This window comes from Sceloporus undulatus, chromosome 7, assembly GCF_019175285.1.
Source record: "Sceloporus undulatus isolate JIND9_A2432 ecotype Alabama chromosome 7, SceUnd_v1.1, whole genome shotgun sequence".
Taxonomy (NCBI): Eukaryota; Metazoa; Chordata; class Lepidosauria; order Squamata; family Phrynosomatidae; genus Sceloporus; species Sceloporus undulatus.
Window position 1 is genome coordinate 48,864,389 of NC_056528.1, and position 27,976 is coordinate 48,892,364.

At 44.1% G+C, this 27,976-nt stretch overlaps 1 protein-coding gene across 1 annotated transcript in view; it reads right to left on the reverse strand.

The window, feature by feature from the left end:
- Positions 1–1,081: 1,081 nt before the first annotated feature.
- The window catches only part of TRPC5 (transient receptor potential cation channel subfamily C member 5), a 112,843-nt gene continuing 85,948 nt past the window's right edge, over positions 1,082–27,976 (reverse strand). Inside the window, exons 6-11 of the mRNA XM_042479205.1 lie at positions 21,155–21,477; positions 14,584–14,779; positions 5,098–5,304; positions 4,237–4,278; positions 4,043–4,132; positions 1,082–2,473 (exon numbers count right to left, since the gene is read on the reverse strand). Of these exons, the coding sequence (XP_042335139.1) occupies positions 1,742–2,473; positions 4,043–4,132; positions 4,237–4,278; positions 5,098–5,304; positions 14,584–14,779; positions 21,155–21,477 (1,590 nt within the window). The 3' untranslated portion in view covers positions 1,082–1,741. The remainder of the gene's footprint in view (positions 2,474–4,042; positions 4,133–4,236; positions 4,279–5,097; positions 5,305–14,583; positions 14,780–21,154; positions 21,478–27,976) is intronic.

The following is a 27,976-nucleotide window of genomic DNA, read 5'->3' on the forward strand; positions in this document are numbered from 1 at the left end:
GAACCCTGCCCACTCTTCCCTGCAGCTTGGTTGGAAACAGGTCATTGCTTCCTCACTGCTATTAGCCATAGAGAAATGGTTATCTTGAGCATTGAAGCATTGCTGGAACGTATGTGATCCTGGTCCTGAATATGTCGGTATGTACTGTATATATTCATGTATAAGTCTAGAAATTTGGGTCAAAAAATCGAGCCAAAAAACCTGGGTCGACTTTTCTGCGGGTCAATGCAAGTGTTGTACCTTAACTCATGATAGGATCTGTCTCCTCTGAGCGGCAAAATGTAAGAGCTTAGTCCATCCTGGGAGAACCAAAAAGAGGCACCAGCCTCCTTTATTCTCTTCATGCTATGGTGCTGATTCTGGTTTGGATAGGAAAACAGAAGCATTCTTTGGCATCATTTTCCTTTCCTTCATTCTTTCTTGCATGACCCTACGTTTTACCCTTGACTTATACATGGGTCAAATCAAAATTCATAATTGTGGCCAAAAAACAACAACATGCCCTCGAATTATACATGAAGTTGACTTATAGTTGAGTATATACAGGTGAGTTCCCAGCTCTACTCACTGCTGACCATTCCACCACCAGTTCTTCCTCAAAAGGTTCGACAGGCATGGATGTTTGACCCTCCTATCTCAAAATGGTTGACCCCCCTGTCGTTTTGGTGATTGGGTTTAGATAGAGAAAACCAGTGTGGTGCAATGGTTGGACTGGGACTTAAGGGGACCAGGGTTTGAATCCTCACCTGACCATGGGAACTCGCTTGGTGGCTTTGGCCAAATTATTCTCTCTCAGCCTCAGAGGAAGGCACTGGAGAACTAGATGCTTCGATCAACACCTTTTCTAGAAAGGCGGATGTGTAAAATACAGGCATGCAACCTGGATTTTGAACATGGTCAAGAATATTTGGAGGGGTTGCTATTCGCTGCATATCAAACCCTGCAACAAGATTGCTGTTATTGGATGCTGCAAGCCAAATGAGGGAGAGGACGCAGTGTGCGTTTTTCAAAACAGACCAAATGCGTGAAAACAGCAAGTTTCAGAACTCAGTTTTTAACTCATTGTGATCATAATTTACATGAAGAAAACAATATGCAACCTCAGTAAAGGACATAACCATTGGAATCATGGGAGATCGTATTGCTTGAAAGCGAAAAGCCCATTCCTGTCTGAACTCTTCTCCCCTCCAGGATCGACTTCAGCTTGGCTCTGAGCTTCCAACTAAGTCACCGAGCATCAGCTGAAGACCCCGGAGAGAAGTCGGGGGCCTGGAAATGGAACATGAAATGGTGGAAAGCAAAGCTACTAACCGGGTTGAGGCTGGAAAAGAAGCAATAAGACTTGAGAGTATTCTTCGGTATTCTGTAACAAAAATATAGAAACCCTAAAAGGATTACAGCGGGAAAGAAGAATGAAAGAGAGATGGATGAAGCAAACCTAATAGCATATTCTATAGGTTCTTATATTCTTCAAAAGGGTTGGACCATTCCAACGAAAAGTCCAACATCTGTGAGTTTACGAAAGCAAATTTAAAAAGTGGGGATACAGGGAGAAGAGAGATGTGGCTATAAAATAGGCTAAAACAAATGTGAGCTCTACACTCAACCGTTCAGATAAAATAGTGGGGCAGGGCAAGGAAGGGAGGGATGGGAAGGGGCATCCTAACTATGAAGAGTCTGTGATAGCAAATAGTTTCCACTATTAGTAAGTGTTCTACAGCAGGTTACAGAGCAGCTCTACTTATAGGCGAGTGGTAACCTGTTCCTCTTGCCCGTCTTTCCATTGGTTCCTAAACATATCGCAAGCATCTCCCCATGAGTCAAAAACGTCCTCGGAGGAGTCTATGAGTTTGGAATTGGAGGAACAGATGCTGGAAGCACAGTGAAGGGAACTGGAACAGGCCACCGGGCATTGACTCTGCCCCGTATGCCTGATATTCCTACTGTAGTCCACCTCATTGAGGTTAATTTCACTTTTGGAACAGTTCTCATCCCGCTTTTTAGCCATCTGAGAATATTTAATGTCTTGCCACATGTAATGCGGCTGGATGACCCCATCCGAAATGGTGTACATGGGCTCCGTATTTGGTTCTGCCAGATGACCGTTCATCTTGGAGAAGAGGAGTCCCAAGCGCTTGAAGGATTCCTTCTTGGAGCTAGAAAGCCTTTGGACTCTATTCCCATTCCGGACAAAGGAGCGCTTGTTAATCCCATTGCTTTTGGGTTTCTCGTTCACCATTTCAATCCCAGACATCGTCTTAATTAGAGCCGAGACATTGAAGTCTTTCTTCTTATTGGCTAGGCCAAACGAAACACTTTTCGCTTTGGATGTTTCCCCGGCGCACTCTTCGTTGGCGTCGTCCTTCTGGGAGACCTCGGTGCTGCTAGTGGAATAGCTTCTCCGTGGTGGTTTTCGGTTACCCAAAAGGTCAAGGACTTCGTAGCGGAAACTGGAGATGTCCTGCTTCAGTTCCTAAGGAAAGAGAAGGAAGAGTTAAAGGATGAGTTAAATGCTGCAGCTTTATCTGTGGCAAGGAAAGAAAGCAGGAAGACTGTGCTCTCTTGAGGCCAAGCGTTCAAAGCTATGCAAATGAATTATTCCAGATGACTGTGCCCAAGAATCCCAATAAATATTTCATTATTTAGCATCCGGAAAAAGAAGTTTGGAAAAACATTTTGCGAAGGGAAGGAAGGACATTATTAGATGGACAAATACCAATCCAGTTTTTAACTAAGAACTGGTTTAATGGTGATGAAATAAAGGTGTTCCTTACCCTTCAATGACAGCAGTGTTATTCTCTAGGGCAGCGCTTCCCAAACTTTGGTCCTCCAGATGTTTTGGGCTTCAGCTCCCAGCCAGCTTGGCCAACAGTTAGGAATTCTGGAAGCCAAACTCCAAAACATCTGGAAGACCAATGTTTGGGAACCACTGCTCCAAAGGAAAGCCCTGGGGAATTATGCTACATGATGACCATGTACAGTCCAACGTTTGCTAGCTCTCAATTTTCATTCCTTTGACTATTTAGAGCTTCTCCAGATGGGTCCAATGGGTTGGGAGGATGCAAATTTGTTGATGTAATTCTCAGAGCTTGTATTATTATTATTATTATTATTATTAGATGACATTTTTTGTCCCTGGGCATCGTTATTTTAACATTGGGAAGTTGATACTAGAGGGATGAAACAACATGGAAAGAATAGCGATAGGTGCCTCCACCACCCAAAAGAAAGATAGTTCAACATGTTCCAGAAAGCTTTCTATCCCAAACTGACAATGCCCACACATATTGAAATAAAACAATCAATTAAGATCAGGAAAGCCTTGCATAAGTAAACAAAAACAGATGGAGCCTACTAGAGACCATTTGAAAGTGTCTTCCAAAATGCTTCCGGGAATGACACAACACTGCAACACAACACTAAAATGCTGTTTCTTTTTCACCATTGCTACAGATGGAGGAGAGAATCCTCGGACCATCAGATGTTTTGGATTACAACTCCCCAAAACACTTGCATTGCTCATAGTGGATGGGAGCTGAAATCTCAAGCATCTAGAGCAGTGGTTTTCAACCTACTTAATGCTGTGACTCTTGAACACAGTTCCTTATGTTGTGGTGACGCTCAACCATAAACTTATTATGTGTCTCGGTTCCTAAGACCATCAGAAATATGTGTTTTCCGATAGTCTTAGGCGACTCCTGTGAAAGGGTCATTTGACCTCCAAAAGGGTCGCGATCCACAGGTTGAGAACCATTCCATATCATAGGGCTTTCCTCACTTACAACATTACTACATGTGGCTTTTAAGACCCTGCTACACCAGGAAAGAAGTGGCATTGTCCATAGTCACAGCACAAGACTGTCTCTGACTTGTACCCGCACCCTCCCTGACCCATCCTTTTCCATCCCTTTTCATTGACAAGGGAAACCCATCAATGATCTGCCAATTGCACAAGTCCTCAAGCGTGAAACGTCACTCCTGGGGCAGTCGCATGGTTGTGAGTCATGTGGCGTCACCACTGACTTGCACACAGTTACATTACCTTAAAGTTTTCTTCTGTTAATCCTTCATTGGTTTTAGAATTTCGGATCATTGCTGCAACGTATCGTTTCACTAGGTTTCTGATCACTTCCTGAAATGCAAGCCACAAAATGGGAGTGAGACTCTTTGGATCGATGCCCCAGAGAAACCAAGGAAATAAATTAAACTGCTTCAGTGAATGAATGGTTGCTTTACCTGATAATGTTGATTCTGAATCAAGTTGTCTGCATGGCGTTCCTGAAAAGAGAAAAGGACAAGTCATACACAGTCAGCCCTCCATATCCACAGATATTTCATCCAAGGATTCAACCATCCATGGTTTGAAAATATTCAATGTATATTCCATAAAGGGGACCTTGGTTTTGCATTTAATGGGACTTGAGCATCCATGGGTTTTGGTATCCTAACCTCAGTGGATACCAAGGGCCCATTGTATGAAGAAGTCATAGGTTGCATTGTTAGCTTTTATAAGGGTTTAAGGAAAGGTCTACTTGATCAGAGGAAAGGCCCTTCTACCCTGACAGGCACCTTATATTTTCTGCTCAACTCAGCAAGATGTGTCTAAGAAACCTTCAAATGCGGCTTCAAACAAAGGTGAGGAATCTCTTTCAGCCCAAAGACCAAAAAAATTCAATGTGAAGTCAAAGGCTTTCATGGCCAGCATCCATCGTTTTGTGTGGGGTTTTCAGGCCACGTGGCCACATTCTAGATTCTCATTTCTGAAGACCATTGGAAATATGTGTTTTCCAATGGTCTTCGGCGACTCCTGTGAAAAGGTCATTTGACCCCCAAAGGGGTCCAGACCCACAGGTTGGGAATCGCTGTTCTAGAACATGGGCACATAGCCTGAAAAACCCACAACAACTACAAAAAAACCAGTTTTGATGAAATTCTCAGGGGTCACATCATCCAAATGGAGGGCAGGGCCAAAGGCAAAAGGGTCCGGCCAAAAAGACTTGTGGCTCACTCACACTACAGAATTATAGCACTCCCATTCCACTTTAATTGCCATGGCCCCATCCTATGGAATCCTGGGGTTTGTGGTTCCCTCCGTACCGTGAAGGACTTCAGATTCTCGTGCTTCTTCTCGTCATTCTCCGGGTCTTGAGACGGGCACAGCTGGTTGTGGATCCACTTGCAGAGGTACCAGAAGGATTTAGGGCTGGGAATGATGTTAAAAGGGGGTGGCAAAGTGCCTCCTTCGTCAAAGTAACTCATCCAGAGCTTTGTGCGGGCAAACTTCCATTCGATATCAGCATGGTCCTGGGAAAAGGAACAGCACAAAAGCGTTACTGGTTTGTATCGACAGCAAATTTTTCACACAGTAATGCTGTGGCTGAAGAATAAAACTAGCCTGAACAGCAAGGTACTCTTTAAAAGTAACTGATGGGTATCCAAATAAAAACTCAGCTTTTGGACACCCAGTAGAGACAAATAGACCCATAACCATTTTATCAATGAACCAAGAACACAGATTCAGATAGGAAACCAAATAGACCAAAGTGGATAGTCATGGTTTTTTGTAATCCTAATTTAAAATGGTTTAAACTGATTTTATTGTGAACTACTCATAGATCTTATGATATGAGGAAAGGTAAGACCATAGAGAGCCAGTGTGGTGTTTTGGTTTGAGTGATGGACTAGGACTCCAGAAGAACAGGGTTCAAATCCCAGCTCAGCTATGGAAACCCAATCGGTGAGCTTCAGTAAGTCAATCTTCTAATAGGAAGGCAAAAGGAAACCAAGAAATCCCTAGGATAGGGTCACTGTATGTTGGAGTTGTCTTGAAGCCACATAACAACAAACAAGTGCTGAGCAGGTCACACACTTTCGGCCTCAGAGGACAATCATAGCAAACCTCCTCTGCGGAAATCTTGCCAAGAAAACCCAAGGAAAGTGTTGCCAGAAGTCAGGATTGACTTGAAGACACATAACAAAAATCGTAGTGTGAGAGACTTGTTTGAGCGTTGAAGCCTAAAGTTGGTAGTGTGACACCTGACTTATAGTTTCAGGCCTGGTAGTTTGCCGTGTGTTAAGGAGACTGTGTGTGATGTAATGGTTGGACCAGGACTCTGGGACCCTGCTTGACCAGAGAAATCCACTTTGGGCAAATCACTCTCTTTTAGCATCAGAAGAAGACAATGGCAAATGCACACTGAACATATCTTGCAAATAAAGCCCACGATGGGCCCGCCATAAGTAAAAAATAACTTGAAGGCAGACAACAACAACAACAACAACAACAACAACATTAGTCCAAAAAATTGGGGGACTGAGATTTATGGAAAGGCAACGTCATGCATTTTTGCATGTTTGAGGGGGAAGGACTGGTGTGATTTTGGTGCAAAAACTGCTCAAATAATGCACCCAAACGTTGGGGAGGTTGGGATCTTTGGAGCTGGGACAGAGCTTTGGAGGCCATCAAGTGACCCATGGCACTTACTTTCCTTCCCCTTTATTAAGTAGGAGGGGGGGGGGGACAGAGGAATAGAAAATACAGCTGTTAACTGGAATTTTCTCCTTCAGCATCCAGAACAATCTGCATAATGCAACCGAATTTTATGAGGAGCACATTCACTGCACTGAAAATTAGCAGACCACAACCCTCTGCCTTTCAAAAATACAGCAGAACATCAGCAGCACTGAGCCAAGCTGGTGTGGCCCATTGCTCACAGCAAGCAAGTGCAAAACTAAGCGAGCGACAGGTGGGAGGAAGGGTGGCAATGTTTATGGTGTGGCGCAGAGTAGGGATGTGACCTACGGGGAACCTGAGAAAGGGCAGTGGACTCTCGTCTTGAGATGGTGACAGCATCACCATAGAAACAAAAGCCACATTGAAATGCTCAGGAAGGTTGGACGGTGGGTTGCAAAAAAGGCCTGAGCACAAAAAAAAAGTGGAAGAAAGCCACTGGAGTGGAGAGAGTTGCTTGATATAGAATTAACCCATCCAGCTCAGTATTGTCTGCATCAATACTGGATGTTCATAGAGACGGAAGGGACCACAAGGGCCATCCAGTCCAGCTCTCCACCACGAGGGAAACCACAGCAAAAGTGCCTTTCGAGAGATGAATGTCCAACCTCTATTTAAAACCTTCCAAAGAAGGAGAGCCTACTACTGTACCTTTTGTAAAAATCTGTGGGTCAAGATCCTACATGGGGTGCATCTGCACTGTCGAAATAATGTGGTTTGACACCACTTTAACTGCCATGGCTCTATGCTACAGGATCCTGGGAGTTGTAGTTATGTGAGGCACCAGCACTCTCTGGAAGAGAAGGTTACAGACCTTGGAAAATCCCAGAATCTCACAGGATAGAGCTACACTGGTGTTAAACTGCATTATTTTTACAGTGTAGATGCATCCCCAGTCATGCATAATGTACAAGTTCCACACACAAGACTCCACTGTGGCTTCTCTGTTACTATCCTAGTAACATCATTCTGCTGCCATAACTCTCCCCTTCCACAGTTATCCAATGCTGGCGGAGAGGGGGAATAGATAAACATCTGGACTGATGGAGATGCTTTTTCCTTTATTGCCAATGTGGCCACCTTTGCCATTTCTGATTATTTCTCCTTTCCGTTTTATAATGAATTTCCTTCACAATCTACATTTGCAACCCTCTTGGTCAAGGTAAGTCTTGTGAGATTTGAGGGGTGCATGAAAAATATGATGGACCTCTATATGGCTCCAGATCCTCCCAGAACCCCAGTCATTTTAACAAATGGAGAAACAGTGGAAGATCATCTCACCCAAGGACTTCAGGGTGGCGTGAGACTCCATTTAACTGATGATTCTGTTACCTATGCAGATGTCCATTTTGGGATGCCATGTGGGTTGGCATTCCCTTCTCCCGTAGCACCCAAAGCCAACATACCAAATATACTCTGAAACCCCCTGTAAGGCTATTTCGCATTTTGTAGGGGGAGAGGGCAGAGTTGCAGAAGCATCTAGCTTCGTCTCTGTAACCAGACATGAAATAATTACATCCGTGCCAAGATCTGCCAGGGTTCTCTGGAAATGTTAGTGCTGCTGCAATGATTTTGCACCTGGCTACAAGGACATAGCCTTCCTCCTAAGACTTAACGCCAGTGAAATCCTTTGAGAAGTGTTCCCTTTAAGAAATGCATCCCTCTGTTTTCTGGGAGATGTGTTTTTGGGGGGGAATCAGCTTGCATTATCCAAGAAGGAAGGAAGAGGGCATGTTTGATATTTGAAAATGGCTTCTTTGAGTGTTGCAGTTCAGAAACCCTCCACAATGCTCCCTTGTTGGTTAATTCAAATCTGCATTGCTTCACGCACTCAGCACTTTGCAGCTTACTGAGGTTATGTGAAATATCTTTCATTTCTTAGACATTCCATGGAACAAAGCAAATAAGAATCCTGCCCATCTCTGCCACGAAATTTCCCTCCTGTTCCCCAATTTCTACCATTGCAGAGAGTGAGACGGTGAACATCATTCACATCTCGACCTGTTATATTTGCTGCTGTGTTTGCCTTATCGTTGATCCCTTTGCCTAACCCTTTCCTTTGCATGTCTGAACCATATCTCTATGGAAGTTTTAATTTATCGCAACGCAAGAAATTTGGGGACCAAAGGAAAGTTTCATGGGGAGGGCAGGATTCGTATTTGGGGGAACCATATCCTTGTTCCAACTGCTAACACCGATGCTTGGGACCTTTGGAGATACAGTAGTCTTTTGGGAATATTTTCCACATGTGCCTTCTCTCTGTGTATCTGTAGTCGCATAAACCTGATTATTTTTTAATCTGCTCCGTAAGATTGCCTGCTACGAGAAGTCCAGCACGCTCGCCATATTCTTTGATCTAGCTCCAATTCAATTCAGACGCCTTCTGCTTTGCTTTTAATATCCAGATAAATCAGGTGCCCGTGAAATCCGTGGGTCAAAATAGTTCTCTGAAGGCACCCGAGAGGAATTCAAGATGGGAAAGAGATGGTCCAAGTCATTTATTTCTCTCTCTGCCACCTCAAGATTTAAAGTGAAAGACAGAAAAAGACGTCGGCCATTCCTATAGCAAATTTCACAGAGCAAGGTACGTATGGGGTCGCTTATATGGTATCAAACTGCACTACTATATGGTATCAAGGTGCATTATTTCTGCAGTGTAGATGTGTCCCTTGTCTCTTCTCGCCTTCAGCGGCTCAGTTTTAGGAGTGCAACTGGCTCTGGGGAGCATCGATTTTTCCGATCCTGATGAGGAATCGCTGGTGTCGATTATGTCCCTTCTATGTTATTTTTAGCTTTTTCCTTTCACGTTTGGCCACTTTCCCAGGCAGATCTCTTTAATTATATAGATCTCTCCTCTTTTCCTTTTTTTCATTTTTTCAAGGTTTGGGAGGAAAGGAAGAAAAGTTTGTGGAAGAAAGGAAGAGAGGGATCAGAGCTGCTTTGGCCTTCTGTCTCTTATTTGGCTTAATTAATTCAGCAGCTCGAGAGAACATTAATTTTGCTTGTCAGGTCTGACTCAAGGATGAGCGAAGGCACTGGGGCAGCTTCTTTTATTGAGTCTTCTGGATATTTCGGTGCCTCTCCTGCTACTAAAAGGGATGCCGTTCTGTCTGCCATGCCACACGGGAGCCGTACCCACAGGTCAGGCCCATCTAAAAGAGTGGCACTGCCAAGATTAATTGGAGCAGATTCACTTTCGTAAGGATAACTTTATGCCGCAGGAATCATCCCTGGGTTTCAATTAGGGCAGAATAAAATTCTCCTGCTTTAATTACTTTTACTCTTTTATAGGCATACGTGCAATGGTTGGCCAATGGGCCTAGTCCCGTGATGACGAACTTATAGCACACGTGCCAGAGGTGGCACATGTGCCATTGCCCCAGCACAGAGTTTGCCAGAGTTTGTTACTAGAAAGCCAGAGGGACATGGGTCTCTAAAAGGTTCACCATCACTGGCCTAGTCTCTACCAATGGAGAAGACCAAATATGCCAAGGTTAACGTTCCTTCTTTTCTCTCCCTTCACTGCACACTTGCTCAGACTATTGGACATTAAAGCACCAACGCTGTAGCAGTTAACCTCAAATTCCCAGGTGCCTTCCTTTTCTATGGGGCATCCATATCTTCCAGATTTTGCAGGGACAGCCCCAATTCATCCTCTGCCTTCTTGCTTTTTCAGCCACTTTTAATGTGCCCCAGTTTCTCTTGCCTCTTTCCCTTTGTCCTCGGCTTATTTTGATGGCTGCAAACTGAGTTTAAAATGCAAACGTCGGATTCATTTCAAAAGCCAAAAGCAGTCTGCATGCATTTCAAAATGCAAAAACAATTTGCAGTCAATTGACTCAGCGGCAGGCGAGGAGAGGAAGGGAAGGAATCCTGCCATTCCTAGTAGACTTAGGCAAAATCAAACAGCATCAGCTTCTTCTAGGTTGCATGTACCATGCAGTTTGATACCATTTTAACTGCCATTGCTCCATCCAACAGAATACTGGTATTTGTAGTTTTGTGAGGCGCCAGTCCTCTTTGGCAGAGAAGGCTTGTAAAACTACAGTCCCCAGGATTCCATAGGATGCAGCTATGGCACTTAAAGTGGCATCAAACCGCTTTATGTCCGCAGCGTAGATGCACCCTTAGTTTGTGTGTTCATCCTCATTAATAATTTGAAACACAATTGCTTTCCGCTTGCAAAACTGACATGCAAATGAAACGGCAGCAACTAGGAAGTCAATGCATGTCGTCCGAGTCGTTCCTGCGAAAATCATCTGAACTGTGAATAAAGTCTAATGAGGAGTGATTTCTCTGCAGACTTGAAATTCCTCCGCATAGGCTCCTTTCAAAAGCCAAGATTACCAAATTTGCTTTTCTCTGATGAAGCACTGAATGGCTGTACTCTGTCAGCATACTTGCTGAGGCTGAGATGGGATTTTCAAGCCCAGCTGTAAGTGCGCCAAAGGTGAGTCCTGCAGCGTGCCAAGGCTCTCTTATATAACTGTGTCTTTCTTTTCTTCTCTTGAAGGCCCAAACTGCATTTCTATAGGCTTAGTTGAAGTTTTGGGGTTGTTGTTTTTTAAAGAGCCAGTGTAGTGTGGTGGTTTGAGTGTTGGACTATGATTCTGAAGACCAGGGTTCAAGTCCCAACATGCTTCTCATGTTGCTGCTTATTTGGTGGGGAGTGGAAGGAGTGGGATGTGGGTTGTGGGTTTCATCCTGTAATGTTTAAAATTGTTTGTCCCTCCCTAAAGAAGTTTTTTGCAATTCCTTCCCAGGAGTGTGAAAAATCATCATTGAAAAATACACAACAGCATTCCTAATCTTTCCAAAGCAGAGGAGAAAACTTGGTGAAACATTTCATTTGTCTATGTGGGAATGAAAGACAAGGGTCTATTTGCATCTTAGAAGGTATTTTATAAAAGAAGGGGGTGGAACGACTCTCAGGTTTTACTGTCTGATTTCCAAAATGTATCCTTTCCAAGCTTGAGCTTTTATCACGCAGGCGCCAAGAAGGGCTCCTTCGGCTCTCCAAAGGCCCTTGCATGGGATGACAGTGAGAGAAATGATGTATCGGATCAGCCGGCCTCATTATCCACCCTGTTGCTTTCTTTGAGTAATGGAGCCACCCAGCCATCCCTCCCTCATAGAGATAAATCCTAATGCCCTCATTGCCATCTTGACACAGTCCTTCTGCAGTCATCTTCCCAGGCTGCCTTTTTCATCTCTTGGAAGATATTTAGAGGAGGAAATGCATCCGTGCAGAAAATGCACTGAATACTTTGAAGTCGAAGCATTTCATGGCCGACATCCATAGTTTTTTGTGGGTTTGGGGGGCTACGTGGCCATGTTCTAGAAGAGTTTATTCCTGATGTTTTGCCAGATTCAGATTCTCTGAAGATGGCATTCATTGATTGCAGATCCCAGAATCCTCCAGCCAGCATGAATGTTTCTAAGCCATGGACCTGAGCTTTGCTGGTTAGCCATGCACCCTTCCCCCCCGACCCATTCATACATGGGACCACAAAGGGCGGGGTGTCCACTTTGGGTCTCTACATTGAGAAGGCAGAGCATTATGGCCGTTCTGCAAGCTCCTTGCACCTTGGTAACTATCAGATTTACCCTCACTGCTGCTTATCAGCGAGGAGGGAATGGAGAGAGGAAGCAATTCAGGCAATGAAGAAGCAATTGGCCTGAGGTCAGATGGGGAAATAAATGAAGAAATGCTCACAGATGTGAGTGCATCCTTCTGTTCCCTCCCCCTGCAGTAGCAATAGCATTTACATTTCTATACCAGTTATCAGTGAATTCAGCACTTTCTAAGCTGTTTACAATCTGTAAGCCAATTGCTGCCACCAAGCTGGGTACCTACGAAAGGATGGAAGGCTGAGCCAACCTTGGAGCCATGGGATCGAACTCACAACCTTGTGGCTGCAGGATTGGCATTTAACCACTGTGCCACCAGGCTCCTTGGAGCCCAGACTAGTCACATTCTCCTCATCTGAATAACCTTCCACTTCCCTTCCCATTTGTAACATGTAAAAGCAGTGAACTTTCTGGCATTGGGTGGCCACGTACATACACCATGCCACCACGCCACCCCCATGCCAGCATATAATGCTGGTCTGTACAGCCTCCCATTCTCTGAAGACCAGAGTTTGATTCCCAGCTTAGCCATGAAACCCACTCAGTGACCTTTGGCAAGTCACACAATCTCAGCCTCAGGGGAAGGCAATGGCAAATTTCCTCTGTACAAATCTTGCCAAGAAAACCCTGTGAAAGGGTCACCACAACTCAAAAACAACCTTAACAAACGTATTGATTTGATGTGATGTGATTTGTTTGATATTTGGTGTTTTTAATTTGTTTTTTCTTTTCTATATGGTAATTTTATCTATTCCTCTTTTAATTGTTATTATTTTAGAATGTACGCCTTGGGCAGGCTTTTATATTCTCTTTAATTTTACCGACTTTGTACAGCGCTGTGTATAATTACAGCGCTTTAGAAATAAAGTTTAATAATAATAATAATAATAAATTGATTCACCATTCAGCAACGAATTCCATGGGTCTTCTCTAGTTGGGACCTAACTACTAAGATCCAGCCCATGGACTATATTTTGAGACTGTGAAAAAAGGGGGGGGGGGGGAAATGCAGGTTGGCGCAATGAGACGGCTGATAACTGTATTGCCTAAAGGCGCCCTGATGGGAGCAGACAGCTACTGAAGTTTAAAATAGCTTTGTCCCAAAAGGGGGTGAAATTCTTGCAGTTCAGTACAATGCCTTTTCCCTTAAGCAGCGCCGGGGTTATGCTGGTCACTTGTCCTATTGTGTCTTCTTCAGCTGCTCTTTGTCATTTGTGTAATGTGCCATCAGGGAACCATCCAGCACTCTATTTCCATTCAGAGCCAGCCCTGACATTAGGCAGATTCAGGTTGTTGCCTGAAAGGTGGCAAAAATGGAGGGTGAGAAGAGGGCTGGATGCCACCTGGATTTCTCTGCCCACAACTTAAACTAGTCTCCTGGCTTTGGGTGCATACAGCATGTTGACCCCTTGCCAGTACGGAAGAGTCAGTTTCCAGTCCATTTAGCTTTTGTAAATCGAATTAGATCCATTGCATGGAAAGACAGGATACTGAATCACTGAGGCAAAGAGGTCTGTGTGGATACTTGGCTGATGAATTGCTCAGAATATGCCTGGAGCAACAGATATATAGAGTTATATATGTCGTCTTTAATGCTGTTGGTGTTTCTGGTATGCATAAGTTCCTCAACGGAAGGAATTGGACATTTCTGCCCAGTGCATTTTGGCAGTATTCATTTCAAGACTGCAGAAGCGAGGGCTCTGGGTGTAATGCAATTGCCCATGGTTGTGCATTGAACACTGATATGCATGGGCATTGTGCATGCTGGTACACTAATGCACATGCATATCGCACATTGAAGTATATTGTGCATTGATACACATGCACGTTTGGTTGCATACTTGGTTGCACAGCATCACAATTCACTACATTACAACTATGTGACTCCCTGAAAATAGTAGCAATTTGTATAATACACTCGTCCCTCCGCATTGACTTGGTTGGGCAAATCAACCCTCTCTGAACAAATCTTGCCAAGAAAACCCTGTGATAGGGTCACAATTGCAAACCTTGATGTTGGGTCCTCTAGTCATTTCTGACATGTTGAGTTAGGCTGAATATCTCCCAAAACTACATATCCCAGAATTCCATAGCATTGAACCAGTGCCAATTAGACCTAAGTAGCACATGTTGAACAAGCAGCACAAGTAGGACAAATCTGGTCAAGAAAAGCCTTGCCTTAGAGTCACGATAAGTCGAAACCACTTGTAGGAACACAACCACAACAATGAAGCACATGTCAAATTCTGCCCATGTTTTTTTCCAAGTTGAACTTAGAGGAAGAAACTATAGTCCTTTAAGTATGCAGAAGAGGTCAAGTAGCTGTTTCACGAACTGGGTCACTTTCTGTGACGTCACCAGGAAACAGTCAACAACACATACAGCCAACGAAATGCATACGTTCCACAAAAACCAAGATGGAAGCCACGCTGTAGACTTACGGCGATGAGCTGGTAGGAGTTGTTCATCATCGCTATGAGCATGTTTAGCAGGACCACCAGGGAGATGACGTTGTACGTTCCGAACATCGTCGCCCCGACAAACTCTGTGAATTCGTGCCTGGCTTTCACGTTCGTGACGTAGAGATTCAACAGTCCAAACACAGACCAGAAGAGAGACTGGAGAGTTTCAAAGAGCCTGCAAAAGACAAATGATCTTTTACTGGTTGTGTCTCGTCCTGAACTATAAATAGATTAAGTAGACAGGGTGATCATTCATTATCTGTAGTTACATCTATATCCCATTTTTCCTCCTGTGAGTTCAAGAAGGAGTACTTGGGCTGCTCCAACACTGTGGTTAGCTCCTTTCATCTCCAAACTAAAACTAAGAGTTGATTTTATTGGATCAAACTAGAGTAGACCTATTGAACCAATAAAATTTACATCAGTGTTGACTTAAAGGCAATTGATTCAATAGGTCCATTCTGCTATAGTCAGGATGAGTGCTTGGATCTAGGGCAAAAAAACCAGAGAAGCGGCTGAATAGTGTCCACCAACGTGAGTCCTGTTTCCGGAGTTCACAGTAGGATATGGAGTCAAAGCCTATTTAATGTGGCAGAGGAACTAACTGTCCTTACAGACTGAACTTCCAGTAGGAAATATATATATCTACCTCAAAACGGCAGCTTCCTTCTAAAGTTTCCAAAGCAAAGCAAGTGTCAGATCTCATTTCAACAGCACCGCTCTCTTCTACTTTTGAGTGGCTATGGAAGAAACTCCATTCCAGTTATCAGTCACACTTCAGAAATGCAAGGAACCAGCACCGGAGACAGACAGGTCTTTCCTTCCAATTTCTAATCATGGCAGTACAGCAAAAATTTTTGTGTGTGTGTGTGTGTGTGTGTATATAATACAGGTTACAATATATTTGAAGGGTATGCTCAGATCATCTCCAGGTCTCCAACAGAGTGAATACTCTTTGGAGGCGATCATTGTATTATCTTTGATTCCTATGTTCCACATTCAGAATTACACAGTCCATTATGTGCAGATGAACATATCTGACCCATATTCTACATTGGAGTGGACCATGTGCAGCCCTAAACCTGTGGCCCCTGAACCTAAAGACCATCCTTCTAAACCTCAAAGAAAAAAGTGATTTGGGGTGGGTTATGTCCAAAAACTGCATCCAAAGACCCCAAAACATGCAAAAACACCCACCAATACCTCTCCCAGAATTCCCATCCCAATATCTCTGTTTTCAGCCACAAATGGAGGTATTGAAGGGTATCTATGGGTGGGTGCAACCCCTGGGGTCAAGGGCAATTGACCCCAGGTCCCTATGCACTTGATCGAGACATTTCTTCAATCCTGAACTGCATTCTAGCCCCTCTGGAAGCTGGGACTCCCTCCTCCATAGCCTTCTTTCTGTCCTTTCCCCGCCATCTTGTGCAGACTGCTACTCCGTGGCAAAGTATGAGGAGACATTTCTCAACACTGCCTTGGGTTAAGTTGCTCTCTACTTTGCGGGTGGTCGGCGGGTGGGTGGATTTGATGCAACGGTTGTTGTTTTCAGCACTCGCTCCCCATGTGTTTCATGTTCTGACCCGTGACTCCTTTGGAAATATATTTTCCAGATGGCCCATCAAAGCAGGAGACAATGTGCCAAGAACAGAGAGGCCAAAGCATAAAACTTGAATTACTAACGGGTTGACCTCCTACTTGTCACCAGGGAATATTACACGTTTGAAGAGCGAAGAGTGTTGGTGGGAAGAGATGAAGACCAGCCTTGGAACGTAATGAGGAATAGCATGACAGTGACATATTTCTAACCAGCAGTACACCCTTCCATGCGCTCTCCTGGGACTGGAGTTGATTAAGCGGTTGTTTTTAGCATTTCCCTTAAGAAGCAAAAACGGCAGCTCGATATTGTTGTTCTTCCATTACGTTTGACTTCAGTGTAGCAAATGTGCAATGGCCCTGGCCCACCTAGATACACATTGCAATGCAGCTCCTTCACGTCGGCCCACAGACTTAATTTCTTGTTTTGCAGGTCGCCCATTCTTCACAAGGCATTCATGCCACAGGTCTATTCAGAGAGCAAAATGTCACTCAGCACCGGTGTGTGTGTGTGTGTATTTCATAATGATGGCTTCGGCATTTAAGATGAGGCAGAACGAACGTCTCTGGTGAGGTGCCAAAATGCAATTGCTTTGAGTCCCTCCCATCTCCAGCTTGGAAGGAGGTTGCAGCTTTAATGGCATCCCCTTGTTGCGCCTTTGTTTCCTACGATGACACTTGTCCCATAAAAGCTGAGCCCCCTTGCATTGCGATGTTGTGGGCTGCCAGTCTTCTTTGTCCTTCTCTGTTTTGTTTGTCAGGGTTTGCCTCTGTGTATGTGTTTTCTCCTCCAAAGGCCACTGTCAAGTCACAGAGTGCCCTTGCTGTCAAATGGCTCTCCATATCATTTCTTAAGCACTCTATTATGTGTTGGTGCCCTTCTCTGAGAACTCGTAAATGTATTCTATAATCACAATGAAACCTCGGCATTGAAACCGTGCCATTCCCTGGCATCGCAGCACAAAGAGTTAGCGCCACATGGCAGCTGCCAGCCTGTTTTTGACGGCTGGACCCAACTTAGCTAGACCCATTGAATTAATGGGATTTGGCTATACAGTGGGTCTCATACAGTGGGACCTTGATATCCACTGGGGTTTGGTCTGAGGATCTCCTATGGATACCAAAATCTGTGGATGCTCAAGTCCCCATTAAGTACAAAGGCATAGTAAATTGGTGCCCCTAATATAAAATGGCAAAATCAAGCTTTGCTTTTTCAAGCTGCGGATGGTTGAATCCATGGATAAAGAATCCATAGATATGGTGGGACAATGATATTTGATTCAATGACTAACCTGTCAGATTCAGGCAATTGTCTTGTCTGAAACCCCAGCTCACCTTTCAAGGAACTGAGCTGGAAGCATTTGTATAGGTTGCTGTGTTGTACGGAAAACATCACAAGCCAACAGAGTATTGCCAAACCAAATGGAGAACCCCATGCCACGGATTGGAAAGAATATTCAATAATATTCAACAAATGTTTGAAAAATGTGTTTCTCCGATGTCAGGAAACCTTATTAGCAAGGAGAATCCTGGACTAATGAGAATCTTCGCTATTTGGAACTTATTCTACACAGAATTCACATGCGGCTTTGTGTGCAGAAACACTGTTTTCGGTACAAATTTTGCACAGAATAAGTCCCGAGTTACAACATCTTCTGCACAGAAAACACGATCAGGAGGTGAGGGCTTTCTCTCAGTCCTACCTTCTTTGCAGTTGGTTTTAACTAAGTTGTGTTTTTCACAGATATGTTTTAATACCAGTATTATTTAATCCTTTTAAAAAACCTTTTTAAATTCATGGTTTTAGTTGTATCTTTTTTAAAAAAAAAATATTATTGTAAGCCGCTTTGAATCCCATTTTGGGAGAACGGCGGGATATAAATCCAATAAGTACATAATAAATCATCAGAAATAGTATTTCGGCACAGAAGCATTATTTTCTGTTTAGAAAATGCAGCGTCCTGCGTTGAAAATTTCGCTTTCTGTGCAAAAACCACACAATAACCCATGCACAAATTTTGCCCAGAATTAGTACTGAACTGCAAATGGAAGAAGAAGATTGCAAAGTGAAGTCGAAGGCTTTCATGGCCAGCATCCATAGCTTTTTGTGGACTGTGGAAACTATAGAAGATTGCAAACTTCACTCATTGTTTCCTTTAAGAATGAAATGAGCAAAGACTCACATTCTTTACTGTGATGTGCAAACTGTGCTCTGGTTAAAATCTGAGCTCTGTCTCTGTCTTGGTTTTAGGTAAACCACTATCTATCCTTCCCAGCTGGCGTCTGTATTATAAAGATAATACAACCAGCCCGACGTTATGAGGTTGGCTGTCTCAGTTCTCCCAAACGGTTGTTGCTCTCATTTCGCCTGACAAGCCTGATGGGTGACAAGGGACCGAACAAAAAGGACGGGATGTTCCCAACGTTACTCTAGCCTTTGAAAGGCGATAGCACCAATGTTTGGAAGGGATGGCGACACTTGACGTGAGTTACTTTGGGTTACCGCGAAGCATGGTATCACCATTTATCTGCTCTGGCTTTTAAAAATCTGGGTATGTGTGTTTAAATGCTTTTTAAAATAACATCGAACCATTAAAAATAAAACTGTAATCAGTTTTTATTATATTTCCAAATGTCAGCTATTAAGCGTTCCTTGAAAATAATCTGGTTCGAAGCAATATCTGAATGCCATACAAGCGCATTGAAAGGTTCGGCTGTAATTGTTTTAAAAATAGAGTCCGCGGCTATCTATCAAATATATTGAATTGCTTCCTCGCCCCCCAGGACAAAAACAGACAATGAGAGATATGGCTTTGGGAGCTTAAAATATGGGTCATGGGGAGCATCTATAGTCTGCTTTGCCCTCCGCTGTGGTATAGGGGCATTTGTAGAAGCTTCTTCCAGGCACTCCATGGTTGTGTTGGGGGTGAGACCAGAAGAAAGAAGGTGAGCTCCTTGGGAAGGGAGACAGAGCTTTATACGCCATTTCCCCATGGAGGATCTCAGCTTCTCTGCCATGAAGCTCTCCTGTTTACAGCTCTTTGCATGCTTCCTACTCATGGGAGCATGGTTGCAACCAAAGGATGTTCCATGAGGTGGAACCAGGCCAAGATGTTGAGGAAAGAAGAACCACATGGTTTTTAGGAACGCTCCCAAGGTTCTTCAGAGAGCCACCATGATGTTTGGTTTGGGCACTGGACTAGGAGACCAGGGATCTCTTCGCACAGACCCTTGAGAACAGGCCCAGCGTGGAACAAAAGGGGCAGAAAGGGTGCTCTGAAAGAGGTCCCTATTCTGTTCCCCCTCCATCCCCCAGAGGAACTGTTCAGAACAGTTCCTGAAAATTGCCCTCTGGGGGACAGATGGGGAATGGAATGGGGACTTCCGTCATCGTTGTCGTCGGTATTCTGGTGTGCGGTAAAATGCATCCTTTCCCCGTTCCGTTCTTTCCCCATTCCGCGCCAGATCAGGGTCGCAGCAACCACATGCTGCAGCCCCCGATCCGGCCTTTCAAGGGCACAAAAAGGAGCTGCAAAAATCGGCTTCTTTTTGTGCCCTTGAAAGGGCGCCATCGCTGCGGTGGTGTGGCTATATGGCGCTGCTTCAGCACTACGTTGTATGGATGCAGCTCTGGAGGATCACCATGACACCATGCGCCATGTGGAGCAACGTGTGGCATCATGACACCCTGGGGGCGAAGTCAGGGAGTGCATCATCTGGACACGATGCCCCAACTCCGCCCGCAGGTCGGCTTTTCAGACCAGTCTGTACAGGGCCTGAGACTACTTTAAGTGCTGTAGCGATACACAGTCAGGCAAACCTTCAAGGTTGAGTGATATCATTAAGCAGCAACCACAGTTGCTCAGAGCTTGTCACCCACACACACATACGCACAAACCCTGTTCTCCTGTTTGGAAATTACAAATTGCTACACCTGGTATAAATCAATTAACCTATGAAAATTTCAGCAAGCTGCACAAGCAGTGAGAAGGCTCTCTCCCTAACTGCAGGTTTGCATGCAGCCTTGTCTCTTGTCCAAAGCTGGACCCCAAGAAAACTATTGCTCATTGATGATCTACCCAAACCAGGGACTCAAGGCAGCACCCTGAGATCTGGCAACCCTAAATAAGATGCTGTGGACTGGAAGTTATGCCTGCTTATCCAGATTCACATATAAAATACCTGTGGGTGGATGGGATTGTATCATTTTAGCATCCAGAACAGATAAAGAGAGGTGAACCTTTACTCCTCCTCTTTTTCCTTTCCACTTTTGGGAACAGAATGTGAGGCAGGTTCATGGTCTGGCCAAGTGGGGCCGAAGTGATTATGTTCTTATCCGAACATTGCAAAAATATATAGCTTTATACATAGACAAAAAAAGAACAACACACCAGGATCAACGGGAAGAAAACGGCTTATAATGTCAAACACAGTGTCTCCTATTTTTTTAAAGGGCAACTGCCTCTGAGCGATCGCCCTCCTCACTCCCCCTTGATTTACTAATAGGAATGTTATGGCGATTTAACGGACGACACACAGACCCTTTTAAGGATTTGGTCTTGAAATGCTGAGAAGGACGAGGAGGGTTACTCTGTGGATAAGCCCTGGCACTTTGTTCTCTTGCGATATGCAAATACTAATGATAGGAATTAGAGCTCCAGGAGATCTTGCACCATATGTATGCATGATGACCATCTTTCAAGGGCCTGGTGGAACCAGTTTGATGCTTGCTCCATCCCTTTGCAGAACGTCTGGCTGAGATAACTCAAGCCAGGCTTACATAACCCAGACAAATAGTGCTGACGCGCTTCCCTATGAATAAATAAAGGCATTTTCACTATATACCAGCAGCTGCCAAGCATGCAAAGCCCACTAAAGAGAGAGAGAGGAAAAAAGACAATGACATCCAGGGGTCAGGAAAAAGGAACGGCACAAGAAAAAAGAGGCGTCTTACGTGGAGAAAGCATTGTTCTGCTTCTCGCATCGGATCCCCTTGCAATTGTTGGGCTCTTCGGAGGCATTGGTCTCATAATAGAAATAGAGCTGGTTGAGTCCATTGGCGAAAGCCAGTAGCACCAAGCAGTAAATAAAGAGGAACTTGAGGATGTCTAGCAGCATACGTCCCAGAGAGATCTGGAGGGGTCCCAGGTGAGAGTTTGCTGTAAACAGGGAGATGAGACGCAAGGAGCTTAAAATGTTTGATATTGCAAAGAGGGCTTCTGCAATGAGGGTGGGGTGCCACATTTCCCATTCCTCCCTTGGACGGGAACCATTGTACTGCAAGAAACAATAGGGGAGGGGGGAGGAAAGGAATACAGAGTGAATGGTTGCAGTCAAAGACGTCCGGCGACAGCATTTCTCTTCTCGCAATACTCTGCATGCTCCCAAACCGACACATGATGACACACCCGGCAACATTTCACTGCTGTGGCCCAGCAAAATCAGAATGTGGTCCAAATGGCAAACATTGCTAAGGAGGAAGAACATACAAGCTAGGAGAGGGTGCAACAGTTTGCTTTGGGTTGAGCCTACTGGAAGTGAGAAGATTTTCCTCTCCTCTCCTCTCTTTTCCTTTGCTGAGTTGAGTGAAAACTACTTCTGAATTTTGAGCTCAATCTGCAGCATTTCAAGCAAGCTGAGAAAAGAAGGAGGAAGAGAAACAAACCAAGACTTAAAACAGGACAGCAGAGGATTTGCCCCTGCCAAAGCAGGATAGTTGGATGGTATGCTATGGCAAGCAGTGGTAGCTCATGGATTGGGCTATATGTGTTGTATATATAAAACATTACCCTGAAATGGTGGTCAGGCAATGATCCAGTTCTCAGTCCATGAGCTGCCCATGAATTCAAATTGCATTCAGTGGAAGGGGTGCCATTTATACAAAAGCAAGGAAGGAGCTGTTTGGCCTCTGTCCTTTCACCTCATGTTTTTCAGACTATAGAAATAGAGCTGGTTGAGGCCATTGGTGGAAGCCAGTAATAAGAATGCACCAAACCCTGGTATCAGCTGGAGTTTGGTTCCAGGTCCCCCCATGGATACCAAAATCCATGTATGATCAAGTTCCATTATATACAACGGTGAAGTAAAATGGTGTCCCTTAAATAAAATCGCAAAATCGTGTGCTTTCCATAGTGGTAGAATTCAAAGATATAGCCGTGTTAGTCTGTAGACTCAGTCTGCAGAGAGATCTTGTAGCGCTTTTGAGGCTAACTGAAAGAAAGAATTTGGCAGCATGAGCTTTCCTAGACTTCAGTCTGTTTCCTCCAAATGCATCTGAAGAAGTAGAGATACATCTATGAAAGCCCATGTTACCAATGTCTTTCTTTCATTTAGTCTCAAAGGTGCTACAAGATCTCTCTATGCAAAATCATCCGTGAATAGTGGAATCCATGGATGCAGAATCCATGGATATGGAGGGCCAACTGTAAAAGCACAGAAGCTTTGAGCCACATCATGGATTTTCTGGACAGAAAATGAATTTTCTGTGCAGGAAATGGCTTCTTTGTATAGTTCTGCAAAGGAAATAGTGTTTTGCACAACAAATAGAACACCAAGCTATTCAAGGACAAGCATGAACAGCTCAGTAAAATGCAGGAAGGACATTTGGCTGAAACACTGTTTCTTGCAGATTTGAGGCAATCATTTTAGAATAACAATTCTGGGATAACTGTTGAATGGTCATGTGTGGAAACCACAGGGAATAGCTCTGCTTTGACCACATTTAGAGAACGGGTGACACAGAACGTGACCAGCAATGACCAGCAAAGGCCATCCAGGTAATATTTGGGTCAGTTGCAAGTCAGGCAATATGATTCAGTCAGCCACAGATGGGTACGCAGGGAATCAAAACGTATTTTTCTATGCTCATGGGAGGGAGGGGGTGAAATATTTTGAACACCATGTTCCCTCAGCATGGCAAGTGATCCTTTTGAGCGCATCCAAAAGGATCTGGAGCGTGCCCAAGGAAAAATGAAGATCAGAAATGAAAGCAACATGCCACCAAGTCAAGATATGAAATGAGCAGTAATATCTTTCCAATAAGAAATATGTATATTTTCTAAAACGTCGGTAACCACTGAAGGGGACTCTCTTTGCATCCCTTTGGGATGTAATTCATTTACACATCCCTTGCTCAGACCAGAGGCCAAAGGATGGTAATAACTATTTTTTGACAATAGCTAAGGCAAGATTCTATGAGTCTATGTTCTATGATTCTAAGAGATGGACATCATGCTACCCACAGACTGCATTTGGTCCCTGGAGCCCACTTTTCTGACCCTTGAGCCCCCTAACCTTCTTTAGTTTTTGCACATGCATGAACAAGCATGAGAAAGCATGCCAAAATGCCTCCATCCAACCCCTACAAACACTCCAGAACTCTGTACTATCCCCGCAATACCTCCACTTTATGGCAGTGCTCTTCTCAAAATGGTGAATGTTCGGTGACCATTTTGAGAGGGACTGTGGAGGAAAATGGTGAACTTTCAGTCTTTCTGAAAGTTGGGGTTGCCGCCCCTGGAGACCATTGGCAGGATGACCAGATGTCCTAACCACAAAGGAGGACAAGGCACCGCAAAATGTAAGGCAGTCAATAAAAATGTAGGACGTTACCAAATACCTCTGTATCCACAGATTCCTTATCCATGGATTCAACCATCCACGGCTTGAAAATATGAATTCCAAATATGTATATGCAAACCTTGGGTTTGCCAATTTATATAAGGGACACCATTTTACTATGCCATTGTATACAATGGGACTTGAGCATCCATGGATTTTGGTATCTATGAAAAGTCCTGGAACCAAACCCCAGCGGATACCAAGGACCCCTTGTGAAAACTAAAAATGCTCATATAAATTCATGTTCCTGAGTCAAGCTCAAAATGGAGGATATTTTGGAATGCCTCCTGGACAGAGGTCTGAAATATAAGACATGTCCTGGAAAAGGAGGACATCTGGTCACCCTGCCATTGGCCACTGCACAACTGCTCACGCATGAATGATACATATATATCCTTAAAGGAACGAATGCAGTTAATCATGATGCGTCAGAAAGCAAAGCATTTTGTTTAGTAATTGCAACTTCAATGGTATGTTTATGGGCACTTGAACTCTCATGACTTATTTCTAAAGTAACTTTAGAAAATGCAGAGCCATGGTAACTGTGGCTAAGAGCCTCGGATGCTCTTTTTAATTAATAACCAGCCAGACTTCAGGGAAGGCTGTTTGAAACATAACTAGCACTGCAAGATGTCTAAAGCAAAACTCAGGTCAAATATAGAGCTGCTGCTCAGGCAAAGCATCTGAGGGATGTTAGGAGAACAAAAAAGGAGGCCTGAATCAATCTGGGATTTTTCAAATGGACTGGCCTTCAGGTTTTGCCTTCAGTGAAATGTCTGAAGTCTTGCAGTTCTACTTATTTGCTGCTTGGTTCAATTCCAGGGATGGATTTGCATTCAAATTGCATGGGCACATATCCGTCTTTTCCAACATGCGATTTTTAACTTCTAGAGACCAGAGGTAGAATATGCTGGAAACCGAGGGCTGAGAGGTAAAATGCGAGCAAAATAAAAATGTTGTCCCCTGACGAAAGGTGCCTTCGGCCTTCACATTTCTATCATTGCATTAATGTAAGACTTCAGTCAGGCCTTTAGAAACAAGAGCTTAGGACATCCAAAGAAAAGGAGCAGACAAAGTGGCCAAAGGAAAGCAAACTTAATAGAGCTCTAGATGCGAATGATGCTCAGTGGCTCATCCTCTGAAATGCTAGAAATTTGGAAACGGGAGGAAAAAATTAATGGAAAGGAGGAATTCTTTTTGGTGGCACATCCCTAACCTGGTTTGTGGAGGGCCCTTTAAATGCATGCATTTGACTCTTTGCTGGGCTTTTAAATGAAGTGATGAGCCCCGAGAAGAAAGTGCGCCAGGGAAAAGGGATGCCAAAGGGATCCTCAATGGTGCCAAATCCTTTTTTGCCATTTGGACCAAGCCTCCCCAAAGACATTGGCTCTGGGCCAGTGTTTCTGCTGACCCCTAAAGAAAAAGAACTCGACCAAGTTTAATAACTTTTGCCAGCTTGAAGGACAAACTGAAATTAGTCTGTTACAAAAAGGAAAATCAATGCTGCATCCTTCTTGTGTCCTATGGAGTAATTCTGGCCATTCTTGTGCCAAATCGCTGGAGGTACTTTTCCAGAGACTTGCCTGGAAAAAGCAGGGGTCTGATCTCAGAGGACATCTACAATCCAGAGTTACAGAAAGCTGGTGCTACTGTCCAGTTTTGCATAAAACAATTGAAAAGGGATGTTGAGAAGCTGGAGCATGTCCAGAGGAGGGCCAACAAAATGGTGAAGGGTTTGGAAACTATCCCTTATGAGGAGCTGGGGTATGTTTAGCCTGGAGAGGAGATGGTTAAGAAGTGATATGATAGCCCTGTTTAAGTATCTGAAGGGAAGTCATATTGAGGATGGAGCAAGCTTGTTTCCTGCTGCTCCAGAGAAAAGGACATGGAGCAGTGGGTGCAAATTAAAGGACAAGAGATTTCACCTCAACATTAGGAAGAACATCCTAACAGTGAGAGCTGTTTGACAAGGGAAGACAGAGTGGTGGAGTCTCCTTCTTTGGAGGTCTTTCAACAGAGGCTGGATGGCCATCTGTCAGGGATGCTTTGATTGAGAATTCCTGCATGGCAGTTTGGGGTTGGATTGGATGGCCCTTGCGGTCTCTTCCAACTCTATGATGCTATGATTCTATGCATCCCAGCATTTCATAGGATAGAACCAGAGCATTCAAAGCAGAACAATAGTGCTTTAACTGTCTAGTGTGGAAGGGCCCCTTGTGTTATGCCAGTGCGCTTCTCTTTTTGTCAGAAGTAGAAGGAGCAGTTCACTACCTTCTTTGAGGGAGAAGGTATCTCTGGCATGGGAACAGAGGGCCAGGTAATGGAGGAAGGTCCAAACATCTCCAGGACAAAGATATTTTTGTCTCCCAGAGTATCCTGGCCTATGCAGACAGGGCCTTAGATGATCATTTTGATCACTGGATATGATAGTTCAATTGTTTGCAAAAAATGTGGTTTAGTAATGGTGATTTCAAAGGCACCGTCTCAGGTGCTGAACCCATTTGGGGACTTGGGGGTTAACATTTTAAATGCCTTCTTTCAAGCTGAAACTCAAAGCAGGAGTTTATTCATGGCAGCTCCTGACCCTAGCTGCCACTGGCTTTAATTATTATTTTTATTGGTTGATCACAGCAACATATTCAATGATATATATATGTATATGTATATGTATATGTATATATATATGCATCCAGACAACTGTTCATAAATGCAAAGAGGAAAATGACGTCTGGAAAAGCTGTGGGGTGCCAAACGCCAAACAAGGATGGCTTTACACAAGAAAGCCACAAGCCTTGGAAGCCAAATGGAGCAGTGGGTTATTTTAGGTCAGCAAGGAAAGAAGGGGGGGAAGTGTACGCCAGGCAAGAGAGAACCATGTTGTATTTCATGCTCTTCCAAGAGAGTCATTCTTAATATCCACCCACAGCAGATTTTGCACTGGATGCGAACGCTGGCGCAACGGTTTAAAGGCCTCCAGCAAGGCTTGCTTCTTAATCACAGCAATGGCTCCAAATGGAGAGGGGTGCTTGAAACGCACTGATAACTCTCTAATAAATACCGACTCACATGGGTTGAGATTTTTCTTTTCTCTTCTTGCCCTTGATCTACTAGTATTGCCTGCCTGTGTTATCTGATGGTTAATTTTCAGAATGGGGAAAAGCAGTTGTTCCATTGCCATCCTGCACCACACATCGATCCAAGTAAAGAGGAACCCATCTCTCTATTATACTGACTGGGATACAGGAGAAGTCCCTCTTTTGTTACCGGAGAAACATATGAGGCTCCCTGAAAACTATATTAGGGCCTCATTCCCACTACCTTTTAAACCGGGTCATGAATCAGTTTTAACACATTCCAATGACCCTGGTTCCCACTTAATCCAAATTGTTGAAGCGATTCCGAGAGGGGGGACCATGCACAAGATCCATTTAACCCGCATCTTTTTGACGCTGACTTTTTTCCCCTGCTTCTTTTTTGATAAATCGAATCTGCGCAAACGTTAACCACATGCAGATTGGATTCAAATTTCCCCTTCGGCCGGCTGGAACTGAATCATTTAGAATCAATTCATTTGTGAATGGAAACCACAAGTGGATTATTTGGGAGGGGAAAAATATGATCGGGGGAAATATAGTGGGGAAAAATGCAATCGGGGCAAATGTAGTGAGAACCGCGCTCCGCTGTCTAATCGATCCAGCGACCCGGATCGCGCACTGATTTATCTGTAAGTGGGAAATGGGCCTAGGAGACACAACGTCAGGAAATGTCCTTCACTTTTGGTTTTCTTGCTGGCTTTTGCCATGTTTCTTATTACCTCTGTACATGATGAGTCAATAAAGATTTGAAACCTGGTTAAGAAGGTACCATGGTTAGTGCTGCTTCACGCACAACACTAAGTCATGGTTGAGGCCAACAAGGGAACAGCGTTTGTATCAGAAAGTGGAGGAAGATGGATGAAGAAGCCCCTGAGTTGCTAACGTCTGCTTGCAAGAAGCCACATTTCCATGCTGCATCTCCAATGTAGGTGTGAAGAACCTGCAGCTCTCCCAGAGTTGGACTACAACTCCCATCATACCCAATGACCATCCATATCCAACTATGAGAGCTGGAGTCCAAGAACACCTGGCCAGCCACAGGTTCCCTAGGCCTGTCGTAT